The sequence below is a fragment of the Medicago truncatula genome, chromosome 4 (assembly GCF_003473485.1).
Source record: "Medicago truncatula cultivar Jemalong A17 chromosome 4, MtrunA17r5.0-ANR, whole genome shotgun sequence".
Classification (NCBI taxonomy): Eukaryota; Viridiplantae; Streptophyta; class Magnoliopsida; order Fabales; family Fabaceae; genus Medicago; species Medicago truncatula.
In genome coordinates, this window is record NC_053045.1 from 53,539,374 (window position 1) to 53,562,463 (window position 23,090).

Here is a 23,090-nt window from a genome sequence, read left to right on the forward strand (position 1 = left end):
AAGTGTAGTTATGTGGAGTTGGGGTTAAATGGTATTTTCTATACTTTTTTTTAGCAAATTTTGAAGTTAGAAACAAAAGTTCAAACGAGACGGAGACTTAAGTTAAAAGTGTACTGAACTAACTCACTCCCCTAAATTCAGAGCGTAAGGGAGGGAAACGAATAGGTAATCAAAATCACTTTTCGATTTGTTTCGTTATCAACAGCTTCCACGAGAAAAAAGAAACGATGGAGTCAGAAAGCGACGAGACCAGAATCAAAACCAGCAATCAACAACGTCGCGTTGGTTTACTCTACGACGAGAGGATGTGTAAGCACTACGATCCAGACGACGATCGCCATCCCGAAACTCCCAATCGCATTAGGGCTATTTGGGACAAGCTCCAAACCACTGGCATTACTGATCGGTAATCATCACATTAGGGCTTTTTCTTTTCCTTTCTTGTTTTCCGTTTTTTATCAGCTATATTCTGAAACTATTCCGTTGTTTTATCGTGTTTCAGATGTCTACTTTTGGACGCTAAAGAAGCTGACGACAAACATTTACTAGCGGTCCATACTAAAAATCATGTTAATTTGATTAAGAATATAAGCTATAAGAGTTATAATTCAAGGTCTAATGCTGCTGCCAAACTTAATTCTATATATTTCAACGAAGGTTCAACAAAATCTGCCTATCTTGCTGCTGGCAGTGCTATAGAGGTCTTGTTTACTGATTTTCTGTACATAACATTGCAAATATGTTATTAATTGCATGCTTGTTATTACATGTTTTGATGACCTAGTTGGAATTTGGTAGATTAATTTCCCTATTAGCATTGATCTCATCATTGGAGTGAGAAACTTCCATGTCTAGAATATTGCTTTCACAATTCTCTAACATTAAATTATTTTGTCATGACATCAAATTCTGTTCCTAAATATTTTTCCTTAATTTACCTTATCATGGACATTAGTTTATGTAAGGAGTTGGGGTAGCAACATCTGTAGATAGTTAAAATGTTATCTTAACATCCATCGTTAAGGACCATGCATTGAATTTGCCATCCAGCGATTCACATATCAGGTTCCTACCAAATGTAAAATGGGCTGTGTTTCTGTATCATGTTCATGACTAATTTAGGATTATAAAATAAGAGAGAAAGTCTCCTCGTTAATGGTAATGGGAAATAAAGATATGAAAATGATCACCAATAGGAGTTTACTAATAGAAACTGGTATGCGATTCTGAGCTTTGTAATGTTCTTCTATGTGGTTAATATTTTTACAATTCCTCCTGTGGATTGTTACAATTCAACAAAGGAAGCAAAATCTTTTGTTTCCTTCCTGACTACGTAGTAAGGTGAGTTTCAATGTAACATTAAAATTGCTGACTTGTGATGTGGAAAGGTTAATGCAACAAATGTGTCCTCTTCCTCTTATTTTATGCTGGCAACACTGCATACATTCAACCCTCCCTAAATCTCACACTTAATATGGTTAAAATGAGTTTGTATTTATTCATAGTTAAATTAAATTTCATGAGCCTAACTGAAGATGATTTTACAAACAGGCGGTTAAAAGAGTGGCTAGCAAGGAATTACAATCTGCTGTTGCTATTGTTAGGCCTCCAGGTCATCATTGCGAGCAACATAAAGCTATGGGATTTTGTCTGTTCAACAACGTGGCAGTTGCTGCATCGTATCTCTTAAATGATAGTGTAAGTAACGTAGCATCTACTATCAATTCTATATTTACTATGAGTTTTGAGCCTTTGATCAGTTAGTTACTTTCTTGCCCCTTTATTTTCTTATATGGTTTTGACGTGTGAATGACAGCCAGAACTTGGTGTAAAGAAAATTTTAATTGTTGACTGGGACGTTCATCATGGAAACGGTACTCAAAAAGTGTTTTGGAATGATTCTCGAGTGTTATTCTTCTCCGTTCACAGGTGTGTCAATTATTGTTGTGTATTTTCTGGTTATCTTCACTGGTTGTTAATCTTGTATTTGTTTCTTAGTACTCATAATCATAAGTGTCTATAACTTAGTTGGTAATAGTTTGTGAAACTCTACTAGTTAATCCAATCGAGTTGACCGCTAGATTGTTTCTTCCTTTTGAACTGGAAAATTAGGGATTTAAGATGAAATTCGTTTGATTTTCTATCACTTTTATTGTTGAACCTGAATCCTATCAACTTTCCTATTCATATAGGCATGAATTTGGGAGATTTTATCCATGTGGTGATGATGGCTTTTATAACATGACTGGAGAAGGAGATGGTGCTGGATACAATATAAACGTGCCATGGGAGAATGGGAGATGTGGTGATACAGACTATTTTGCAGCGTGGGACCACATCTTGCTCCCTGTTGCCAAAGAATTTAATCCAGACATAATTATAGTTTCTGCTGGATTTGATGCTGGTAATGGTTGCATAATTAATTTTTAGTCTTTTTTTTTGGTTGCCTTGAGTTTGGGTTTGTTGATTTTTTAAGTATAGCTAAGTAATATTTTTATTTTTTGTGTAACAGCTGTTGGAGACCCTTTGGGTGGATGTTGCATCACACCATTTGGTTATTCCCTTCTGTTGAAAAAGGTTGCTTTTTAAAACCGACTTTCTTGCTTACAACTTTCACGTGTTTATTGTAATCATAGTATGCTATTTTCTTATTAAAACTAAAATTCCGAATTGTATTTAATATAAAAAGTTAAATTCGATATTAGGCTTGTCCTTTTTGTTCTATTGATATTTTATAATTTGTCATGATTGACATATTATTTGTTTTCAATTGTGTTTTTGGAATCATATGTGAAATGCTTGATATATGTGTCTTCGTTACAATGATGTACTGTATTGATATAATCTTTTTATGTTTCAGTTGATGAATTTTGCTGAAGGTAGGATTGTACTGGTTTTAGAAGGTGGCTATAATCTTGACTCAATTGCAAAATCAATGCATGCTTGTGTGGAAGTTTTGCTTGAAGACAAGCCTCTTATGGGGTCTTCAGAGGCCTTTCCATTTGAGTCTACATGGCGTGTGATCCAAGCGGTAATAAGATGTGGCACTGATATATGTTTTTACCTTCTCTTACGGGCAACTATTTTCTTTTTCCCTGGGGATTGTGAGCGGAGTAGCGTCCATTTCTTCTGTGCCAGTTTTATGTGGAGCTTATGTAGCCTTAGATGTACATGAGAATCCTATTTTTGTTTTTGATATACAGCTGATTGCTTTAGTGCTAAGGTGGGATGCATATTTTGCAGGTCCGCGAGGAGTTAAGTCCCTTTTGGCCTACACTTGCTTGTGAATTACCACAAAATATAATTTGTCCAGTGGCACCACCTCCGGTAATGGACGTCCACGATTCTTTTTCCACAGTTAATTCTTTTAATGTGATATCATATTATTGTTTTGTAAATCACTTTAAAAGTTGTATGCAAGATTAAAGATTGTTAATTGCAAATTATAAATACTAATCAAATTCTATTGAAGTATTTTATTACTTTTCTTTTTGCAATTTTGTAACTTCATCAAATTTATAAATAATTATAATTTATAAACAAAATTGAGTATTGTAAGTAATACATTTATGATATTTATACCGAGCAAAGTTTTATTGATATGATGCCTTCATTGACTTACACAATTTAAAGTAGACCCCGGGAGTTAGTTGATATACTATGCTCAACTCATTTCTTTATATTTTTGGCCGAAATGATATAACGTTATTGTCTTCTTTTTTTGTTGATAAAATAATGTTATTGTCTTTTCTCATGTATATATTCCAGCTATAGACAAATTTGGTTTTTCTATAGATTTTGTTAGAGTATGGTGATAGGATAGTGAGTCATGCATATGTGATTTGAGTATGATGCTAGAGGAACATAAATTTCTACCTATTTAGCTTAATTTGTTTATCTTTTTCTTGCCTGTATCCCTTTTTCTTGCTGTATTTGTTTTCCATATCACTTTAACCTTTTTGCCTTTACAGCATACTCTTTTATCAAGCTCCGACTCTGAGACTGAGGATGACAAAGCTCCACCGAAATTAGAAAATGTTGCAGAGCTGCTTGAGGATGTCATCAAACCACTTTCCAACCTCAAAGTTGATGCAGGTTAACACCCAATAGTATATAAAATTTAAAATTTGAGGCACACTTTGGAGGTTTAAATATATATTTTAATAAAATACACTATTTGACTCCTTATATTGGTGGCCATCAGTGGGGTGTGAGACTAGGTTTGTCCTCTACTAGAATGGATTTGGTGTTTCTGCAGTGATAATGGGGGACTAAGCCCAAGACAACTTGCCAGATTAAAAGAATTCTCTATGTTTAATAGTTAATTTTTATTTTTGGATAGACTATGTTTGTTAGTTTATTTGAAGTGTCTAGGAACTTCTACAAGTCTCCTATTTATAAACTTTGTTCACTTCCTCTTTTCGAATTGCATGGGTAGTTTCTCCTTTCACTCAGCTGTCATGTGGTTGGGAGTGACCATTGCTGGTCTGTCTTCCAAGTTGGCTGGAACCTCCGGTCTTACTTGTGGGGTAAGGAAAGAGGTGTGGATAACTCCTCAATCGCCCTGGGTAATGTTTTTATTGGTATTATGGTTGCGTTGTTTAATTCCTTTGTCAGAGTAAAACCTTCCAAATTGCTTCTTCCCTCTAGAGTAAACCTTCCAAATGGTGTCCAGCACTTGGTCACAGTTTGGACCCATCTCAGAATTAGGCCCTAGGGTCCTATCACCTGACAATAATGCCCTTCACTCATCGAGAAAATTCAATTATTTTTTTGAGAATCTGTTCATTATCCACCACCATAGGCTGGTCGTAGAATAATGTGTAACTTTCTGTGTGTCTATGGTATTTACAGACTTTCCTCGGGTGCCATTTGGCACAATAGTCTGTTTAAGAGTTTCAACGGAATCCTTTGATTTACAGAGACAGTTATAAATTGCCAACTGTTGCCTTCAATGGGGTTGATTCACATGGTTTTTTAATGCTTGCACTGGAATCAGGGCTACTGGGCTAGCCTATAAATTAGCTTGATGGACCGTTTGTGGGGTATAGGTCATGTCCGCTAGGGTTCAAGTGATTGTATAGTTCAATAGCTATATATGGTAGGCAAAAACTTATACATAATTTGAGAAGCTCTATCCTTGACGCAGATGAAGATCCTGATGCTTCGTGTTCCTGGCGATCCAAATTGTCAAATGTTTACGTATGGTATGCTTCTTATGGCTCAAATATGTGGAGACCAAGATTTGATTGCTACATAGCTGGTGGACAGGTAATGTACTGTTCAAATCAAGTTGTTTTTCCTATCTTGTATTACATATTTTAACGACAATACAGTTATGAAACCAATAGTTATATTTCATTCATTCCAGCAGCATTTAATTTATTTAGGCTTAATTGCATGTTTGATCCCTTATGTTTATTTTAGTTTTTAAGTTGGTTACTAATGTTTTAAAAGTTTCATGTTGGTTCCTTACGTTTTAAAAGTTTCAAGTTGGTCCAAAACGCTACTCACGTTGGAATAAATTAGTCCCTTCAATCACTTAACGTTTAAAGATTCAGGTTGACAATATGGGTGATGGAACTTAATTTATTTAGAAAATCAGTTTTAAAACATTTTTTTAATTTTTTTGTTTTATTAAACTCAATATCATGTCGTGGAAGAGACTAACTTATTCTAATGTGAGTAACGTTTTGGACCAACTTGAAACTTTTAAAACGTAAGGGACCAACTTGAAACTTTTAAAACATAAGGGACCAACTTGAAAACTAAAATAAACATAAGGGATCAAACATGCAATTAAGTCATTTATTTATTATTATACCGCAGTCAAATTTTAAAAATCTTTTTACATTTGTTAGTCTTTTTCATAAAGCTGTCAAAATTGCTGCCTGTTAGAGAAAGGGTAGGCTTGCCCTGAAATTTCTTTAAGGCTAAAATATGGTTTTAGTCCCTGCAAATATGCCTTGTTTTGGTTTTAGTCCCTGTGAAAAAAAAAATTGTTTTCCAGGGACTATTTTCAAAAACAAAAAATTTTGCAGGGACCAAAAACTATAAAATGGGTTCAGTCATCATGTGCCACGTATGCAAATCATCACAAAAATGGGGTCAGGGACTAATTTAAAAAACAAAAAAATTTGCAGGGACCAAAAACAAAAAAAAAAAATTCACAGGAACTAAAACCAAAACGAGGCATATTTGCAGGGACTAAAACCATATTTTAGCCTTTCTTTAATTTGCAAAAACCATTTTGTAATTTGCTGTAGGTGATTGGTAATATAAAGAGTGAGCCTGTTGTATCTGATGGGATTAAATCTTGTGCTTTCAAACTGTAGGATGATCATTGTTTATTAATTGATCAAATTATAAAGGCTTTGCAACATGCCATATTTCACTTCTTGCTTCCATGTTTACTTTTTCTACAGCTTTGTTTCTTCTGTTGTCTGTTATATTTTTATCAAGATCCAATAAATGATTTGTAGGTGGAAGGTATGCAGAAGTTGTGCTCTGGTTCAATGAATAAAACTCTTCCAGATGAGATCTTTTGGAAGACTTTCCCTTGTCATATATTTTACGGTCGTGAATCCTCACATTCATGGGGTCCTGGAGGTGTTGCGTTTCTTAATCCTGAGAAAAATTCTCAGCACAAGACCTACATGTGCATGTACAAAATTTCGTAAGTAAATCTGTCTGGTGCTAAATTTGCTTTTATTTGTATATATTTTTTCTCCTTCAAAGAACTTGACATTGTCGGGATACTTGTTTGTTGCAGGCTAGAGCAGTTCAATGATGTTTTATTTTTGGAAAATGGTCTAAGCCTTGATGTAGACTCTGCTTTATTTGATATGGCTACTTTGAATGCCATCTCCAACAAGGAGTTCGGTTCGCAGGAGGTTCTCAAAGTATATATTACTTGTCCCTACTCATTTTCTGAGTGATTATTGCACATATTTTGCTTCCTCCTTGGTAATGACTTCTCTCTGATAATGTTGTCCAGAATGGTTGGTATGGTAATGCTGTCTACTTAGGAAAGGAGCAAGACATTCCCATAATTACTATGACGTGAGTAACAAATTATTGGTTCTAATGCCATATTTGGTTGACTTATTATTGGTCCATATATGTAATGATATTCATATTAACTTAACCAGGTGTCCGCTTCTTGACATTGAGCTCTTCAAATCTGGGGAGCTACCATTGTGTGCGCCTAATAAATCGTACGCCAATACCTTGATAAGAGGGTTGGTAGAGGGAGAACAGCTATCAGAGGCTGAAGCCATTGCTTACATAGACGCTGCTGCTAAATCGTTATGATTTGCATAGGCTTTCTTTTTAAACAGTTCACTGGTTCATATTTTGTGTAGATAACCAGACCTTATTTTAGTCCTTCGACGCTCTACATATTTTGCATAGTTTCGTAAATACATCGTGTGTGGGTGCTTTTATTTGCTACGAAGTTGATGCCGCATGCATGCATGCATGCTTATTGTGTAAATGTTGACAATTGGTCGGTGACTGGAATATTGAATTTGAAGACTGGATAATTGTCTAAATTATTGAATTGCTACTACATTTATCACCAATGGAGAAGAGTGACTTGCTTTGCCATGAACATGAGAAATAAAATTATAGAGAAGAAACGCAACACCGTGGAGAAGAGGGATGAGAAAAACATTCTTTGTTGAGCCAAATAGAACTAAACAATTAGACAGAAAAACATTCTTATTTCTGGATGAAACAATTTTAAATAAGACTTTATTTATCTCTGGATAAAATCCAGATTACCATAGACTTTTCCCTCTAAAAACTGAAGAGTTCCCCAATTGCATTGCTAGAGCCAAGATTCCTAAAAACTCCATGGAAGACGAGTGTATATTAGAGAAGACTTATCATTTCTATCTTTCCGAATTTCATGAGCAGCTACACCCAAAAAAATTTGTCAATCTATTGATGTCTAGAAATATTCCAATCCATATCAAATCATAAAATTTTGAAAAATAGAATCATATATTTAATCGTTATAGAGATAGTTTTGAAAAATAAATACACGTTAACAAATACATTAAAATTCATAACAAAGACAAGTCTGCCTAATTCAAATTTAAGCATAAATCTCACATAGATCTTGATAATGTATGGAGTATAATACTCTTCCCCATTCTGTAGTTCAAAAAATTATTTGTCCGGTACCTAGACTCGTATTGGTATGGATAACAACTTTGTATCACGTTCCATACTCGTATATGATGTCCGCATTTTAACTATCATAAACTAATAAACATCAAAATACAATTGTAATTGATAAAATAAAAATAAAAATACTAGTTTAAAATTGATTCAAAAGTGAAACATCGATGTAACATTTTCTAATACTATCTCGAATACCCTTCGGTTGGTTTCTGTATTAGCAACTGTATGATGTCCGCATCTTTTAGTGTTACAATCTGTACCAGTGCCCATACCCATATTACAGATTTTTACCCCATTAATCGCAAGATCTCGATCCAATTGCCACCCGTAAACTATTTTCGTAGACATTCAATCTTGTGCTTGCTAAGATTCCCATCTCACTATTGTTTCCAGAAAATAGAATGGACTCCATCTGGTCACTCTAGAAAAACTACATCACCTAAACCATAACATTGGCTATTTAAACACATGTTTTGTTTGGGACATATGATTGATCAAAATGTTGTCTGACATACAAAGATGATTTCTATTGAGATTTGGATATACCTTGTATCCATACCCTTATGAACTGTGGCATAAATAAAACAACATGTTTTCTGCCGCAAGGCTGAGCTACAATTTATCTAAACACTAGTAAAAATTAAAGAATGGACCAAAATTGGAGTAGTCACATATCTGGACCTGGAAAACAACTTGATGATACATTTCAAATGATTGATCCTTACTGTATTTTCCTTATCGACTTTTCATTGCTGCATGCCCAGAGTCGCTCAGATGTTTATGTAACTTATTCCTGAGAATAACATCAAACAAAGTTATATAACAGTTTATCCTCACAACATAAACAATGATGAGAACAACTTGAAATTTGATGAGCAAGAGAGAGGAAATTTACCTTGACTCAAACTCCTCCTCACATGTCTCGCAAAAATGACCAAGATTTCTCTAATTCAAGAAAGAAAGAAAAAAAATCAGAATAGAGCAGAAAGGCTTCTGTTTAATTGGAAGACATGGAACACAACATAGCAAAATATAGATATAACCAACGTTATCCTGGCTACCTCAAATGTGTGAATTTAAAAAAGCACAGAATAATAAACAAGAAAATGGAAATATGAACAAATCAAGATAGCAGACCTTTTAATTTCATCTAAATTAACCACACTTAGTAAAGCAAAAAAATTGGAAGTAAAACAAGGGTTTTCAAGTTAACAAAACTGCTAAAACAAAAACAGTATATCAGAACAGGTACAGCTACATACATATCTCAGTAGTCATGGCACAATACAGGAACAGAACAGGTTATTATATTATATTCATAAAAACATACATTTGGTTTTCTTCCTCTGGTTGAAAGTTTTGATCTGGGTTTTGTGTTCTTTGAAGTTCCTTTTTTATCAACAGGTTGATTTGAAATCTTCTTCTTATCTCTACCCACCTGCTCATTCTCTTTACCGGCATTATCCTCATTTTCCTCAAAATATTGAGAACTAGACTCTTGTGCATAAGAATCACCATCTCCAATATTGATTACATTCTTCTCATATTTGCCATTAGTAGGCACATTAGTTTCATCCCCATTTTTCCCACCCTTCTCTTTCTTTGCTCTACGTTTCTTTTTTGCAGGCTTTCGGTTGTTATATTCCATAGCACCAACCCCATCATTCTCATTCTCACTCTCAATTTGAGTCGGAGTTTCAGAAACCTCGGGCTTGTGTGTTGAAGCACTGGGTTTTCTGCTCTTACGTCCAGCCAGCATTGCTTCAAGAACCCCAATTTCATCATCATCAACATCGTCATCGTTGCCATCATTCTCATCAAAATCAAACCGGCCCTTGTGCCCAGATACCATTGTTTCAAGAACATCATTCTCATCATCATCGTCGTCATTAACAACAAAATCAACTGACGCACCAGTCTCCTCCCCATCTTTTGCATGCTCAGCATCAAAAAATTCATCATCGTCACCATCATCATTCAGCTCAACCCCATTTGCACTCTCCTCATCTGCAACATTAAGACTGTCTCGAATCCTCTCCTCCAAATCATCAACCCTAACTCCATCCTCCTCACTTTCCAATCTCTCCTCATCAACTCCTTCTCTTTCACTTTCACCTTCCTCATCCACCTCAGCTTCTAACTCCTCTTCATCATCAAGTGAATCCTTGAACTCGGCAACTTTCTCCTTATGCTTCTTACTCTGCTCATGATTCTTCCATTGCTTCTCACTCTTAAACTTCTTCCCACACAACACACAATAAAACTCCTTCTCATCTTTCTTCTCAGACTCATCATCCTCGTACAAATCCTCAACCTCTTCCTCATCAACCTTAGCCCAATCAGGCTCCTCATAAGCCATAGCCCTCTCCTTCCTCTCCATCTCCAACTTCCTTTTCCTCTCCTTCTCCTCCTCTTTCTTCTTCTCCATCTCCAAATTCTTCTTCACCTTCATATCAATCACTCTCTTATCCCTCTTCTTCACAAAATCAGCCAACTTCCTCACAGTATCATTATACTCCCTCTTCGCCTTCCTCCTCACCTTATTATTCTCTTCCTCCATCAACCTCCGTGACTTCCTATTCGGACCCGCCATAGCATCATACTCATCCGCCCAACAAAAATCCATAACAGTCGAAAATCCCAACCAATAACTATAAAAGGCCGTAACCTGCGCATAAGGACTATCCAAGTTCCCCATAAGAGGAGCTTGTCTAACAGAATCAATCCCTAAACCTAATTTCTTAGCAAAATTAATCTCATTCGCCTGAATTTTATCAAACACATCAGAATAAACCTTATAGAAACCCTTACCGGAATCCGAAAACCCAGAATAAACGGTATTCGAGAAAAACGAAAACAGGTCAGGGACAACGGAATTAGACTTGGAATTTGGATCGGAGAAGAGGATTTGAGAACGGTGGGAATCGTACCAAGCTCGTTCCTTTGGATCGGAGAGAACCTCATAAGCGTGTTGTAGCTCCTGAAATTGAGCGGTGGCTTCGGATTGAGAGAGGCCTGATTTGACGAGCTTGTCGGGGTGGCGTTGGAGGGCGAGTTTCCGGTAAGCTGATCGGAGTTCTTCTGGTGAGCATTCGCGAGGTAGACCGAGAACTTCGTAGTGGCATCGCTTCGCCGTCGATGCCATTGTTGCTTCGATGAACAATTAGGGTTTCGTATTTCGTGTGCTTTTCGTTTTCTCAAAGTTACCCTGAGGTTGACGACGACAGAAGTCGAAAACAAAACCGTTTTGGGTTTTTACCCCTAATATATATAAATTTTTCTTTTTTGATGAAATAAACATTAGTATAAATTATTACTATTATTATTTTACAAAATTAGTACTATATAAATTATTTGTCTTTTTCCGGTAGAATATATATATATAAATTCCTTTCGTAAAAAAAATAAATAAATATAAATTTATGAGAAATGATGATTGTAGAACCACTTTTTTAACAATTTTTGGAACAATCATCTCTTTCATACTTACATGTGATTTTATTCTTTATCTTCTTCTTTCTCTCTCTATTTTTTTTTTTTTTGAATCAGCAAAATATTATTAACCAACAAGCCCGTGCAAGAAAGAGGAAAAGTGGATGTCACAAAAGTTGTTTAAAATTGGATGTACAAATATCACTCCTCTAAATTTATATGGATTGACTTTTGTCCCACAAACTTATCTCACTTGGCACAACATGCATAATATATAACATGGGTTCAAGCTTCAGTCATCTCACTTATTCATCTTAAAAATAAGAATTTTTTATTATGCACATGATATTTTGACTTTGATTTGACGCGTCCAATTTAACCACTCATTATGCGATTGAAACATGGTAAGATTAAGACTGCTTCCCATGTCCTTTAGTTGTAGAGTTTTTTTTTTTTTTTTGATATGTTTGGGACTCACATGTTTAAGAGTATTCGTTTAACTTCCTTTATTTTTTGGGTTTTACCTATTTTTTGCTTGAACTTATGGATAGTTTATAAATAACACTCAACCTAACATAATTTCATCTTTAAAAGAAAAAATTGTGATGACTTACACATGACCTATAACAAACAAATACTTCAAAAATGTAATATCATGTACTTGTGGTTGGAGTACCTGGGAAAAAAATTCATACTTTAAAATATGAAAAATATTTAAGTGATGTTAGGTTTTAGTGACTTTGGTAAAATATAATAATACATCTATGATTAAAATAAATTATTTTCATAAAAAATAACAATTGGTTAAGAAAGAAATAAAGACAAAGTCTAATTTCACCAAAATTGAATGTCACCCCTAACCTAAGTAAAACCCATAAAATATCAAACTTATCTCCATAAACCTAGCTTAAGCTTACTATTTATTTATTTATTTTGTAAATGGCAAGTATGTTATTCCATTGGCTTCCTCCACGATGAAGCTAAGCCAGAACCTTAATTTACAAACCAACCCACCAATCCAAACCAGAATTCATCGCCTCCCTCTTTCACCAAATATTACAACTTCCCATCTCTTCACACCTCCCCTTCAAAAGAACAGATTCAAATGCATTACTCTAAAAGCTATCAACGAATCAATTTCATTGCCAACCATGTCCGAAATACTAGAATCATCAAGTGCTCAAAAACTCAACCTTCAGCTTCAAACTCTAGGACCCTTTTTCAGAATCACAGCAAGGAGTTTGGTAACAGATAATGAGCTTGGAAAAGCTGAGGGATTGGTAAGAATGTGGTTTGGAAGAGGTAATATTCTTCACTTGGATTCTATTAAACTCCAAAGAGAAACACTTGGAATGGAGAAATCAATATTTGGAATTGGTTTGTATATTGGAGCTGTTGCTATTAGACATGGATTTGATTGTGGTTGCAAATCAGCTCAATTACTTGCTATCAATGATTCTGATCTTTACCATTCTAAGGTCCTCTTCTTTCCAACCTTATCCTTAACTTCACTTTTTATTTTATTTTATTTTTTATTTTGCTATCAAATTTAATAATTATTCGGTTAAACATCTATTCTTTTTTTTAGCATAACTTTTATTATAATTTTAAAATGGTTAACACAATTTAAATAAATGGTTAATTGTGTTCAGTAGATAATTAATTAATGTTACATTAATTTCACTAACCACGAAAATGGATGTGGTTAACCATAATTTGCAGGTGTTCAAACACTTGTAGATTTGAACACTTAATATGAGACGGAGGGAGTAGTATGATGGTACATGGGACTAGTCCTAGAAGAGTTATTTGATAGTTTTTTTTTTTTTTGTTGAAAAGCAGTTGATTAGGTTCTACACAAGACTTGGGTTTAAACCTGTGTATGAAGTAACTGGCTCATCTGTTGGGGATCTAACTCACATGCTTGTCTGGGGAGGTGTTGGTACTCGCATGGATGCCAGTGTTGAAGAACTTATGATAAAATGGTGTAAAAGATTTAAAAAGACAAGTAAGTGATTCTGATATCATTTCTTATATATGTTGCATAAGATGGATGATGCATATGTCTGTAAAACATGTCTATTTCAATGATTATATAGCTATAGCATACAAAAGAATACATTATATATGTCAAGATATCTTTTAGCAAAGGATACTCATAATGTTTTCCTGTCCTAATTGTATATCATGATAATTATCTTTGTAACATTTATTCATTGATCATTTTTACATTTGAAAGTTTGATCTGCTGCCTCAGGTGTACGCGAAATACCGAAGTAGCATGCATTATACACCCAAAATTACAAGTTACAATGATCAATGTGAAGGACTTCTATTGATGTATAGTTGTATATTCTTCCATTTTTCAATTGCCAAACCGCTCATATATATTTACAGATTCTCTGGCAAAATAGAAAGGTAACTTCTCAAGATTCTGAAGGTACGCTTTCCTATTTGAGGAATTGATGCAATCCTTCAAAAATGTTTAGTAATTTTCCTTGTGGAAAACAAATCTAGTTGTGGTTTTGGTGGAAAATTTGGTGCACAAATTCTTCAACTCTGTTGCTAAGTTAGATGGTCCACAATAAAAAACTCCTGTAGTAGGAAATCCACATAGTTAGAACTTAAAAGATAATATAGAATGATGTCTATTTCAATCATTAACTTAAATAATATAGAATGATGACAAAGTATGCTAAGTTAATGACATGTATAATTTAGCATACTTTTTTAAATATACATAATGATATTTTTCTCACCAATCTTAGCTTCCACATGCTTGCGAGCCAATCTGGAAAATATGTTGGACCAGTTTGGTCGAGCAAAATGTGTGTGAATCTGAAAATTCAGAGACAAAATCACTATATTTTTTCATAATTTGTCTGTACATATAATGGCCAAAGTTAAGGATAAGATGCACTTACAGGAGTCCTAGAAACTATGTCAGTGCCATTCTTAGCATGATGTAAAGCTTGAATGACACTTAGCAAAGCCGAACGAACATCTCCCTCAGGATATACACTAGTCAGGAAATTATGCATCTCCACAACCGACTTAAACATTCAAGAAAATTATAATGGTCAGAAAATGATTGAAGATTTTAATTATGCATCTTTATGATAAATTGCATCAGGAATACATACCTGCTGTTTTGTTGAATTTGCTATTTCCTTCATTACATCTCTAAACCAATCAAAGGAGTTTTGTTCTCTTGTAACCCAATATAAATATGCTTTTGATGGTGAACCTTTTGTTGAGCTGCATTCTCTGAGACCACTCTATTTTCAAATGCCCAAATGTGTCATTTATTTCATGGAACAGAAGTGGAGCAATTGAATTTTAGTGAATGCAGTAAATATCACACACAAGAAGAAAAAAATATTATTAGCAAAACAAAAGAAGCTTACATGATTACTTTGTTGTGATGTCTGGACACCATTAGCAACATCTTTGAGGATGCTAATGAAAGGTGTAGCTCCTATGCCAAGACCAATAAGTACTAGAATGTCATACTTTACATGGTCTTGAGAAGCAGAACCATAAGGGCCATCTATGTACAGTTTTGGACACCCTTGCAACCTGGACAACACTGCCTGCAGAATATTGCAGTAACAATTTTGAGACTGGAAAATTTTGAGAAACCTATAATTCTGCATTTTTTTTAAAATGTAAATTTCTTACCTCTTGGAATAGAGCATATATTTGGTAGCTCCAGTCACCAAGAGTTCTAATGTGCACACTCAGGTACTCGTCTTGTGGTCCTGATGTCAGGGAAAATGGATGCCTGAAAATTTAGGCAAAATAGATTCAAAAATTGAACATCAATCTTGATTAACTAGTTTCAAACTGCAAGAATGAATTGGATTAATATTAAATGAAAAGGTTGAACTAATACCATTGAAAGGGTGAAATTTGGGGGCACTGAATGAATATATACATGCCACTTCTGTACTTAAAACCGTCTGGTTTTTGCATTTTGAGGTACAGAACTTTTCCTGGATAGAGACTTGCCTGCATGTAAAATCAAAGGAGAAGAACATACTAGTTAATATGAAAAAGAAACTCAAACCAGCAGCTTTTATGAATATTTTGAACATAAAAAAGTTGATAAAAATACCTTCATAACATCAACTTCATAAGATCCTGATCTAATGGCTCGAAAGATCCTCTCTCCAGCATACAATAAAACTGGAAAAGCAATGTACATCCATGTCTGCATGTAGTAAGATAAATATATAGGAAATGAAAATCTACACAAAAATTAGTGCTACTTTCAAGAGTTTTAGTAACATTTACTGCTGTCTTAGGCATGTTAAGTGGTAGACAGTAACAATCATGCAGTAGACTAGTGACGAGAAATTGAGAACTTTAATTAATTTAGTAAACATGATTCAACAAATGAAAAATGTTGCATATACTTCAATATTCATTTGCTAAATTGGATGTCTTATAAAACACTAAGCTTGAATAATTCAGTTCTTTTAACCATGTTATAGGTGTAAATTATCACCTACTTCGTGGATGACTAATTTCTATCATAGAGTCTAACCGTATTTCGTAGAGTCTAGTCTCCCTTTCAACGTAATGTTAGTAATACAAACATTAGATTTTTATTTAGATCAAGCAAAGTGGCAAGGATGGAAAATGGAAAAAAGACAGAGAAGCTTACCGTTTTCTCGATCCACTTGTCGGCTAGGAACAAGAACATGGAGTGAACAATGAGCAATACGTAGACAATGACAAACAAGTGGTGAGAATACCAAAAGGTGTTGTATCCGGTGACCCTTCTGATGGACAAGGGCAACACAGGTGAACGACGCCTTGGCCACTTTGTTGCAAGTGAAAATGCAATGGCCATTATCAGCACCATGCCAATCCCACTTGCAACTTCTGTTGTGGCCAAAATTTCCATGTAGGTAGGTTGGTGGTAGCCAAATCCTGCGGCTATTGTTTGTCGAAAAATTGATTTGTCTGAATCACTGATTCTTGGGAAATCACATGTAAGGTGTGTCCCTCCATGCAATATCACACCCACCACTATTCCTCCAGCAATAAGCTGCATATATATATCCCAGAAGCAAAATATCATGTACTTATGTTATTTTTCAAATGGATTTCAATTTCAATGTCACAATATATGGGTTTTGAGTTTCGACATATCTCACCAAAAATAATTGTTGTTTGTATATAACAGGAGAGGTTTTCACAACTCTTTTGTTGTACTTAAAAACGAAAATAGACTCGAAAGTTAATGTGTTGTACTACTAAATCTTACCAATATTTTATGTAGACGTTAACATAGTTTTTTAATAATAAAAATTAAGTGATGTTTAATATATAGATCTTGATTTGGTAAACATCTTAATTTGCAGCTTATAGCATAAATGTTTATCATGATAAATGTTTATGTATAAGTTATTCCTATAACAAAAACTAAAATAAAGCTAAATTGTTTACGTAGAAACTATAAATTGTTTTCGTAAACTATTTTCAAATAAGTTTTTCCAAACAATTTCACAAAATTTATGTGAGTCAATAAATTCAAACAAGTCAACTCAGACATATACATAAACATAGTACATAAGTTGTACATTATCAGTTATAGTGTAAATATTTAAGGTTGTCTCATAGTGGTATATGGCCTAGACCAATTTTTCTTAATAAATAGTACGTACTAAATATTTTTTTAAAGTATATTTAGCTAAAAAAAAAATTATATATTAAAATAGAACTTAATCGTATTGGCCAATTAATTACATAGTCTATTCAAAAATATGTTACTAGTATATTGTTTGCTGCATTTAAATGTGTTTACATGAATGCTAACATGGTAAATAGTAGTTAGTCCACCCATACACAGCAATCAATTTTGTTGACAATTATTATTATTTTACACGAGATGGTGGATAAATTAGATCAAGCATGTACCTTATGAAAGTTAATGTTGTCATTAAAAGGAATGACATAGTTAAGACGGGGATCATTGCGAAGCCAAGTGATTGTATTTCTACAAACAGGAAGAAGAATAAGAGCCATGTTGAGTTTCAATGTCTCAGCTGCACCTTTAGCTGTTGGAAGACAATAACCCATTACTTCAAATCCTGATCTTTTACTATACTGATCAAATTTCCAACCAAACAAACCAAAGCAACCAACCAACCATAACACAACAACCCAACTACGTCGCCAGTATGTCCTAAACAACACTTCCACTTTTGACATTGGTTCTTGTTCTTGTTCTTCACAATCCTGATTTGTGCTTCCTTGTAATTTCATTGGAGAATATGCTTTTAATAAACTTTCTTTGAATAGAGTCTCCATTTCAGATATCTACACATGTATATATGTCACGGACATAATAATTGATAGTATACATTTTTCATTAATCATTATTAACAGCTAGCATATGGTAAATTCTAATGTTGAGGCGGCTAAATTGGAGTAGTACTATAATATAATATAATATAATATATGGTACCTCAATGTAGCCTTTGTTTTTGTTGTCCACAGATTCCATTATCAAGGCTGCATAGTCTTCTGCTTCATCACGTGTCACCGATAGCTTATTTATGGAAGCGGTTAATAATATTGTCTGTATAATATCATCAATTCAATTACTCTTAAAAACATTCAGAATAAGAACTGTATGTGTACACCCCACTTGAAATGATTTTAAAGTTTGTCTCCGGAAGTGCCAAATGATCTACATGCTGAATATGACCAATGAACATATGATAATTGAAATGGTGTCAATTGCTACTATATGTTAGTAATGTTTATTAAATTAAATAATGACCTGCTTTATATCTGTCTCGGTAATTCTTCCGTCCATGTTTCTGTTACACCTATGGTAATTAAACAAAAACAAAGGAAAAATTACATATAGATTTTAGGAATTGTTAAAATTAATTGAAGTTTTAGTATAGATGATTTTTTTTACATGTCAAAGAACAATCGCATTCTTGAGTTAAAAGAATCATCATTCATCCGTAACCAAAAATTGTGCAAATCAGTTTTTGTGATATCTGATTTCCATTGCATGCATCCCCGTAGTGCCCTTAACAATTCTCTGGCCAACTCTGGTGATGATTGCATCCCTATCCCTATAATTAAAATAATGATATAGCCAAACTAAGAGTATAGATATGATTTATTTAAGAAAAGAAAAAATGGTAAAGGAGAATTAAAAATGAAGAAGTGTTAATTAACAACATTACTCATGATTGAAATAAAATAAAGTATAGGAAAATGAATAATTAAAATGATACAAGTTGTCTTATATAATGGAATTTTAGTGTATGCTGAGAACATGGCTAAGGTGGCTAATTAAATTCCTCTATTCATTAATTATTATGGATTCTTATGTTACTTGAACGGTGCCACAAGGCAAACACAAAAGAACAGACCAAGGACACACATCGAAATAGACTTATCAACGACACCGTTTTTGTCAATCAGCAACGTTACATCAATATCATGCATTATAATTGTGGTAGTATCATAATAATGTTAGCATATAAATTAAATGTTAACTTAATTAATTTCATATTTTCTCACCAATGCAAAAGCCAAATTGGGACCATGACACGACAGGTTCAGGACCATTCCCGGTCCAAGCTACTTGGTTGAACCGGTTTTCTACATCCTTCCACTCCATTATTCCACCTTGATCACCAACAATATCATTGATGAATTTCAATCCCATCACTTCAAGTGCTTCATTTTCTGCCACGTGTCCGCATTTTTCAGCTTCATGCAAACCCTTGGACCCGGTTTGAACCGGATAAAATGAATCAATGTCATTTTCAACGGTGCAAGAAGAAGAAGAAGAATGAGAATAAGAATAGGAAGATGAATAAGATGATGATGAAGAGGATGGTGATGATTTAAAGAGAGCTAAGAGAGAAGTTTTGGACTTGACCATGTGTTCATCCATTGATGGGTTTTGAAGAATGAAGTTTTTATGATCACAAGTTAACATGGAAAGTGAAGTTTTGTTTTCAACATTTTCTCAATAAAATGTGAAGTGTAATGGTGTAATAAAGTTTCTTCCATGGAAAGATCAAGTTAATAGAATTTTTTTTAAAAGGAGCTAGCATAGAGTCAATTGAATAATTGCATTCAAGTTTGACCTTGAAGCAGTTAGATGTTAGCTGGAATTTGCAAAATGGATTTGTTTAAAATTGCCTACTAATTCAAGAACAAGAAAGTAGGCAATTTTCTTTCCATTTCTTTTATACTCTATCTTTTCATGAGTGTATACTTTTATTTTATTTTGTTGGAATTGAGTGGTTGAGTATAAGGGAATAGAAAAAATACAAGTATGTTATTGGTTTAATCAAAAGAATAATGTATTATGTGTAATGGTTTGGTGAGAGGGTGTGGAATATGCCATATTGTTAATTCAAGCTAATTAAGTAGAATTTTTGGTGGATATTAGTCAGATTGTGAATATGGAGAATTAAGTAAGGGCAGGTGAAAGGTTAACAAATCCACTGCAATGGAAAGCCTGTGATGATATCATGTATGTGCATTCTTGTGTGTTGGTTGATATGTTAGGGGAAAAAGATACTTTACAAAGTTACCATATCATTTTCGTAACTGCCACTATCAAGAACAGCTCACGGTATTACATAAGACTAAGAATGAAAGAGATAATAATATGTCAAAGTATTCTTTCTATGGGTTTCTAAATGCAATTTGGAAGGATCAAATCGGCATAAATGCTATTATTTGGTTAAGAAAGAAACTGTCTTATCGAACTAGTAGTGTGTCACTAGGGTCTCTTTCGTAACATCCAAAAAAGAGTTTTTAGCTCTTAGCTTATAGCTTATAAGCTCGTTTAATAAAAAAAAATCTGTTTAGTAACACTTCAATTAGCTTATCAGCTAAAAGCTATCAGTTAGCTTATCAGTTATCCGCTATTTTTACCAAACAGAGCCTATGTCTCCAGACTTTTATGCTTGAATGTTTGACTAAAATACTCCTACTCATCACATAAGATGCATGCATATGCTAACAGGTGTCTAATTCTCTGGTGCACTGTTAACATCTTAAATAGTACTAAATTTTATGAAAATTTATACTCTATGTTTCACAATGAGTATCGTTTAAAGTTTTGACGCATAGATTAAGAAATGGAATAAAATAATCATTAGACATAACACTTTTACTAAGCTGCCCTTACATTATAAGAATAAGACAAACTTAAAGTTGCATTAAAAATTGTATGAGAGAAAAGTTTGAGTATTTATCAAGGATAAAGTTGGAAGAAAAAATTAAAGTTGTATTGAAAATGTAAAGTGACATTCATTTTAAAATAAATTATTTTGGTTAAAATGACACTCATTTTAAAACGGATGGAGTATAATTAATAAATTGAAATCAAATTATTTGACTTTTTTAAACAATAAATTTTAAATTTAGAATCTTTAAAAGATGTCCTACGATGATTATGAACAAAACTATTATTATATATTTTCAATACGAAAATGGAAGCCGTAATATGGACCTTAATTTTAAGGGACCATTGATGAACCTCATTAGTTTACCTGCTATAACATGTCGATAGTTTTTTATTATATTTTTTGTGAACCATTGAACCATTGTGGGTCTCTTCCCTCTTCTTCTCCTTCCATGAGATTGACTCCTCATTTGTCTCACCCTTTACGTAATTAACATGCGTGAGGCTTTCATTTATGTGTCACTGTTTATATTTTGATTTTTATCTGTTTCTATGGAAGCATTAACATTCAATTGGGTAACTTTTATCATCAACTACAACCACCATACACCACACTTGTGTTTTAACTCCTTTCATTCAACCCAAAGTTTCAAAATTTCAATCACAACTACACAAACTACAACCACCCAAAATCAAATTTCTTCTCTTTTTTTTCTTCCATTTTTTGCTTGAAGGCATGCAATCGACAAACAATTATTTTACTCTGGTTACTCTTTCTCTTTGAGAAATGATAAATTAATCACAGAAATTAAAAGCAACAAAAAAAATTAAACTTTATTGTCCGAAAAAGAAGAGAGTATTGAGATCTGTCAGGAAAAAAACGTGCAAGAGTATTGGGGAAGTGGATGCAACCATAGATGCTATTATTGGAGAAATGGGGAAGGAGATGTCGTTAATGTTTCATCATCAAACCCAAAATACCTTAATAGTTAGAGTAATGATATTTGAACAACCTTTTAGTGACAATTTTGTGACAACCTACCTTTTTTCTTTTTTTATTGGTCAAAAACAATAGAGAAATAAAAAGAAAGAGAGAGAATAAGAAGATAATATGAGTATGAGAGAGAAGGTTGTACAAAAGTTGTCATAAAATGGATGTACAAATATCATTTCTCTAATAGTTAATATAGGAAGAAGAAAAAAACACCAAAAAATAGTTGACTAGCTATAATGGGCAAATTAATGAGGTCCACCAATGGTCCCTTAAAATTAAGGTTCATATTAGGGACTTCCTGAAAATATATCATTGGCACTTTTGAAATGAGGTAAATATAAATATTTTTATCATAGTTATATTAAGTTAAGATATTTTCTTATTTGACGTCAAAAAAAAAAAAGATATTTTCTTATTTTGGATTGAGACATTTTCCCTTCGCCCAAAAATTTTCCTATGATGACAAAATATGAATTTTATAAATTGCCTTTGTAATGTGAGAGCCTCCTATGACAATAGCTACTGCGACCGCTATCAATTTCAAGGTACGAAACTCTTAGTGTCCAAACTCTCCACCGCATGTGCCTCGACAGTATTTGTGAAGGATGCCGCATTGTAACGTTACCTTGTTGGCTTGTTTTATTTATTTTAAGGAATGTTGCTTAAAGAAAAAATAAATCAACGAAATTGCTTGTAAAGTGGATATTTATAGATTAATGACAACATTCTTTGACTTATATCATACTATCTTCTTTATGCACGTTCTTCACAACTTATTTTTAATATTTTTTTTTAAGATGTTTTAAGAGATGAAATATTTGGATTAAAAGAGTAAAAAGGTAAACACATTATTTTTCCATCCTATTAGATTTCTCACACACCATATACATTTTAGAATATGATTCGAATAGCATAAACATCTCATAAAAACCTCTAAAACATGTTAAAGTACTTCAAAATTTAGAATTCAAATACGACACGCGAGAAAAGGTAACATACAACCGGTAGAGCTGTCAAAATGGGTCGGGCCGTAAGGGCCGGCCCGAAAGCCCGAATAAAATGTAGGGCTTGGGCCGAATAATTGGAGCCCGAAATTGAAGAGAGCTTTTTAGCCCGGCCCGTAAAAGCCCTTGGCCCGTTAGGGCTAGCCCGTCCGGACTTCGGGCTGCCCGGAAGCCCGCAAAAAATACAACTTTTTTTTTTTGTGGTCTGTGTGTGTGAGAGACTGATACGGGCCCGGGCTGGCCCGTTAGCCCGGCATATTTATGTATGTTCCGTACTTAAAAGAAT

The 23,090-nt window shown here is 33.8% G+C and overlaps 4 protein-coding genes across 7 annotated transcripts; 2 read left to right on the top strand and 2 right to left on the bottom strand.

The window, feature by feature from the left end:
- The first annotated feature begins 54 nt into the window (after positions 1 to 54).
- LOC25493882 (histone deacetylase 5) lies at positions 55 to 7,583 on the top strand. The gene is made up of 14 exons (XM_013602532.2): positions 55 to 406; positions 503 to 701; positions 1,552 to 1,698; positions 1,817 to 1,929; positions 2,193 to 2,404; positions 2,513 to 2,577; positions 2,861 to 3,031; positions 3,244 to 3,327; positions 3,972 to 4,095; positions 5,150 to 5,271; positions 6,483 to 6,676; positions 6,773 to 6,902; positions 6,998 to 7,062; positions 7,152 to 7,583. Exons 1-14 carry the CDS (start codon positions 228 to 230, stop codon positions 7,312 to 7,314), a joined length of 1,968 nt encoding a protein of 655 aa, XP_013457986.1. The 5' UTR covers positions 55 to 227; the 3' UTR covers positions 7,315 to 7,583.
- A 542-nt stretch (positions 7,584 to 8,125) lies between these two features.
- LOC25493883 (DNAJ protein JJJ1 homolog) lies at positions 8,126 to 11,438 on the bottom strand. The gene is made up of 3 exons (XM_013602533.3): positions 9,521 to 11,438; positions 9,086 to 9,135; positions 8,126 to 8,983 (listed from the first exon to the last, which is right to left on the bottom strand). The coding sequence occupies exons 1-3, from the start codon at positions 11,333 to 11,335 to the stop codon at positions 8,926 to 8,928; spliced, it is 1,923 nt and encodes a 640-aa protein (XP_013457987.1). The 5' UTR covers positions 11,336 to 11,438; the 3' UTR covers positions 8,126 to 8,925.
- Positions 11,439 to 12,492: 1,054 nt separating this feature from the next.
- LOC25493884 (uncharacterized) lies at positions 12,493 to 14,359 on the top strand. Its single transcript, XM_013602534.3, has 3 exons — positions 12,493 to 13,100; positions 13,465 to 13,630; positions 13,880 to 14,359. The coding sequence occupies exons 1-3, from the start codon at positions 12,597 to 12,599 to the stop codon at positions 13,900 to 13,902; spliced, it is 693 nt and encodes a 230-aa protein (XP_013457988.1). The 5' UTR covers positions 12,493 to 12,596; the 3' UTR covers positions 13,903 to 14,359.
- Positions 13,730 to 19,831, bottom strand: LOC25493885 (respiratory burst oxidase homolog protein A). Of its 4 annotated transcripts, none has more exons than XM_013602535.3 (14): positions 19,180 to 19,826; positions 18,563 to 18,725; positions 18,419 to 18,467; positions 18,101 to 18,214; positions 17,551 to 17,952; positions 16,292 to 16,678; positions 15,740 to 15,835; positions 15,518 to 15,633; positions 15,304 to 15,406; positions 15,030 to 15,215; positions 14,766 to 14,900; positions 14,547 to 14,675; positions 14,382 to 14,460; positions 13,730 to 14,217 (listed from the first exon to the last, which is right to left on the bottom strand). In XM_013602535.3, exons 1-14 carry the CDS (start codon positions 19,601 to 19,603, stop codon positions 14,108 to 14,110), a joined length of 2,493 nt encoding a protein of 830 aa, XP_013457989.2. In that variant the 5' UTR covers positions 19,604 to 19,826; the 3' UTR covers positions 13,730 to 14,107. The 4 variants fall into 4 exon arrangements, with proteins under 4 accessions (XP_013457989.2, XP_039689279.1, XP_024637013.1 ...); XM_039833345.1 differs by lacking the exon at positions 19,180 to 19,826 and adding an exon at positions 18,840 to 18,995; XM_024781245.2 differs by lacking the exons at positions 13,730 to 14,217; positions 14,382 to 14,460 and having other exon boundaries at positions 14,766 to 14,889; positions 19,180 to 19,831.
- Positions 19,832 to 23,090: the final 3,259 nt, after the last annotated feature.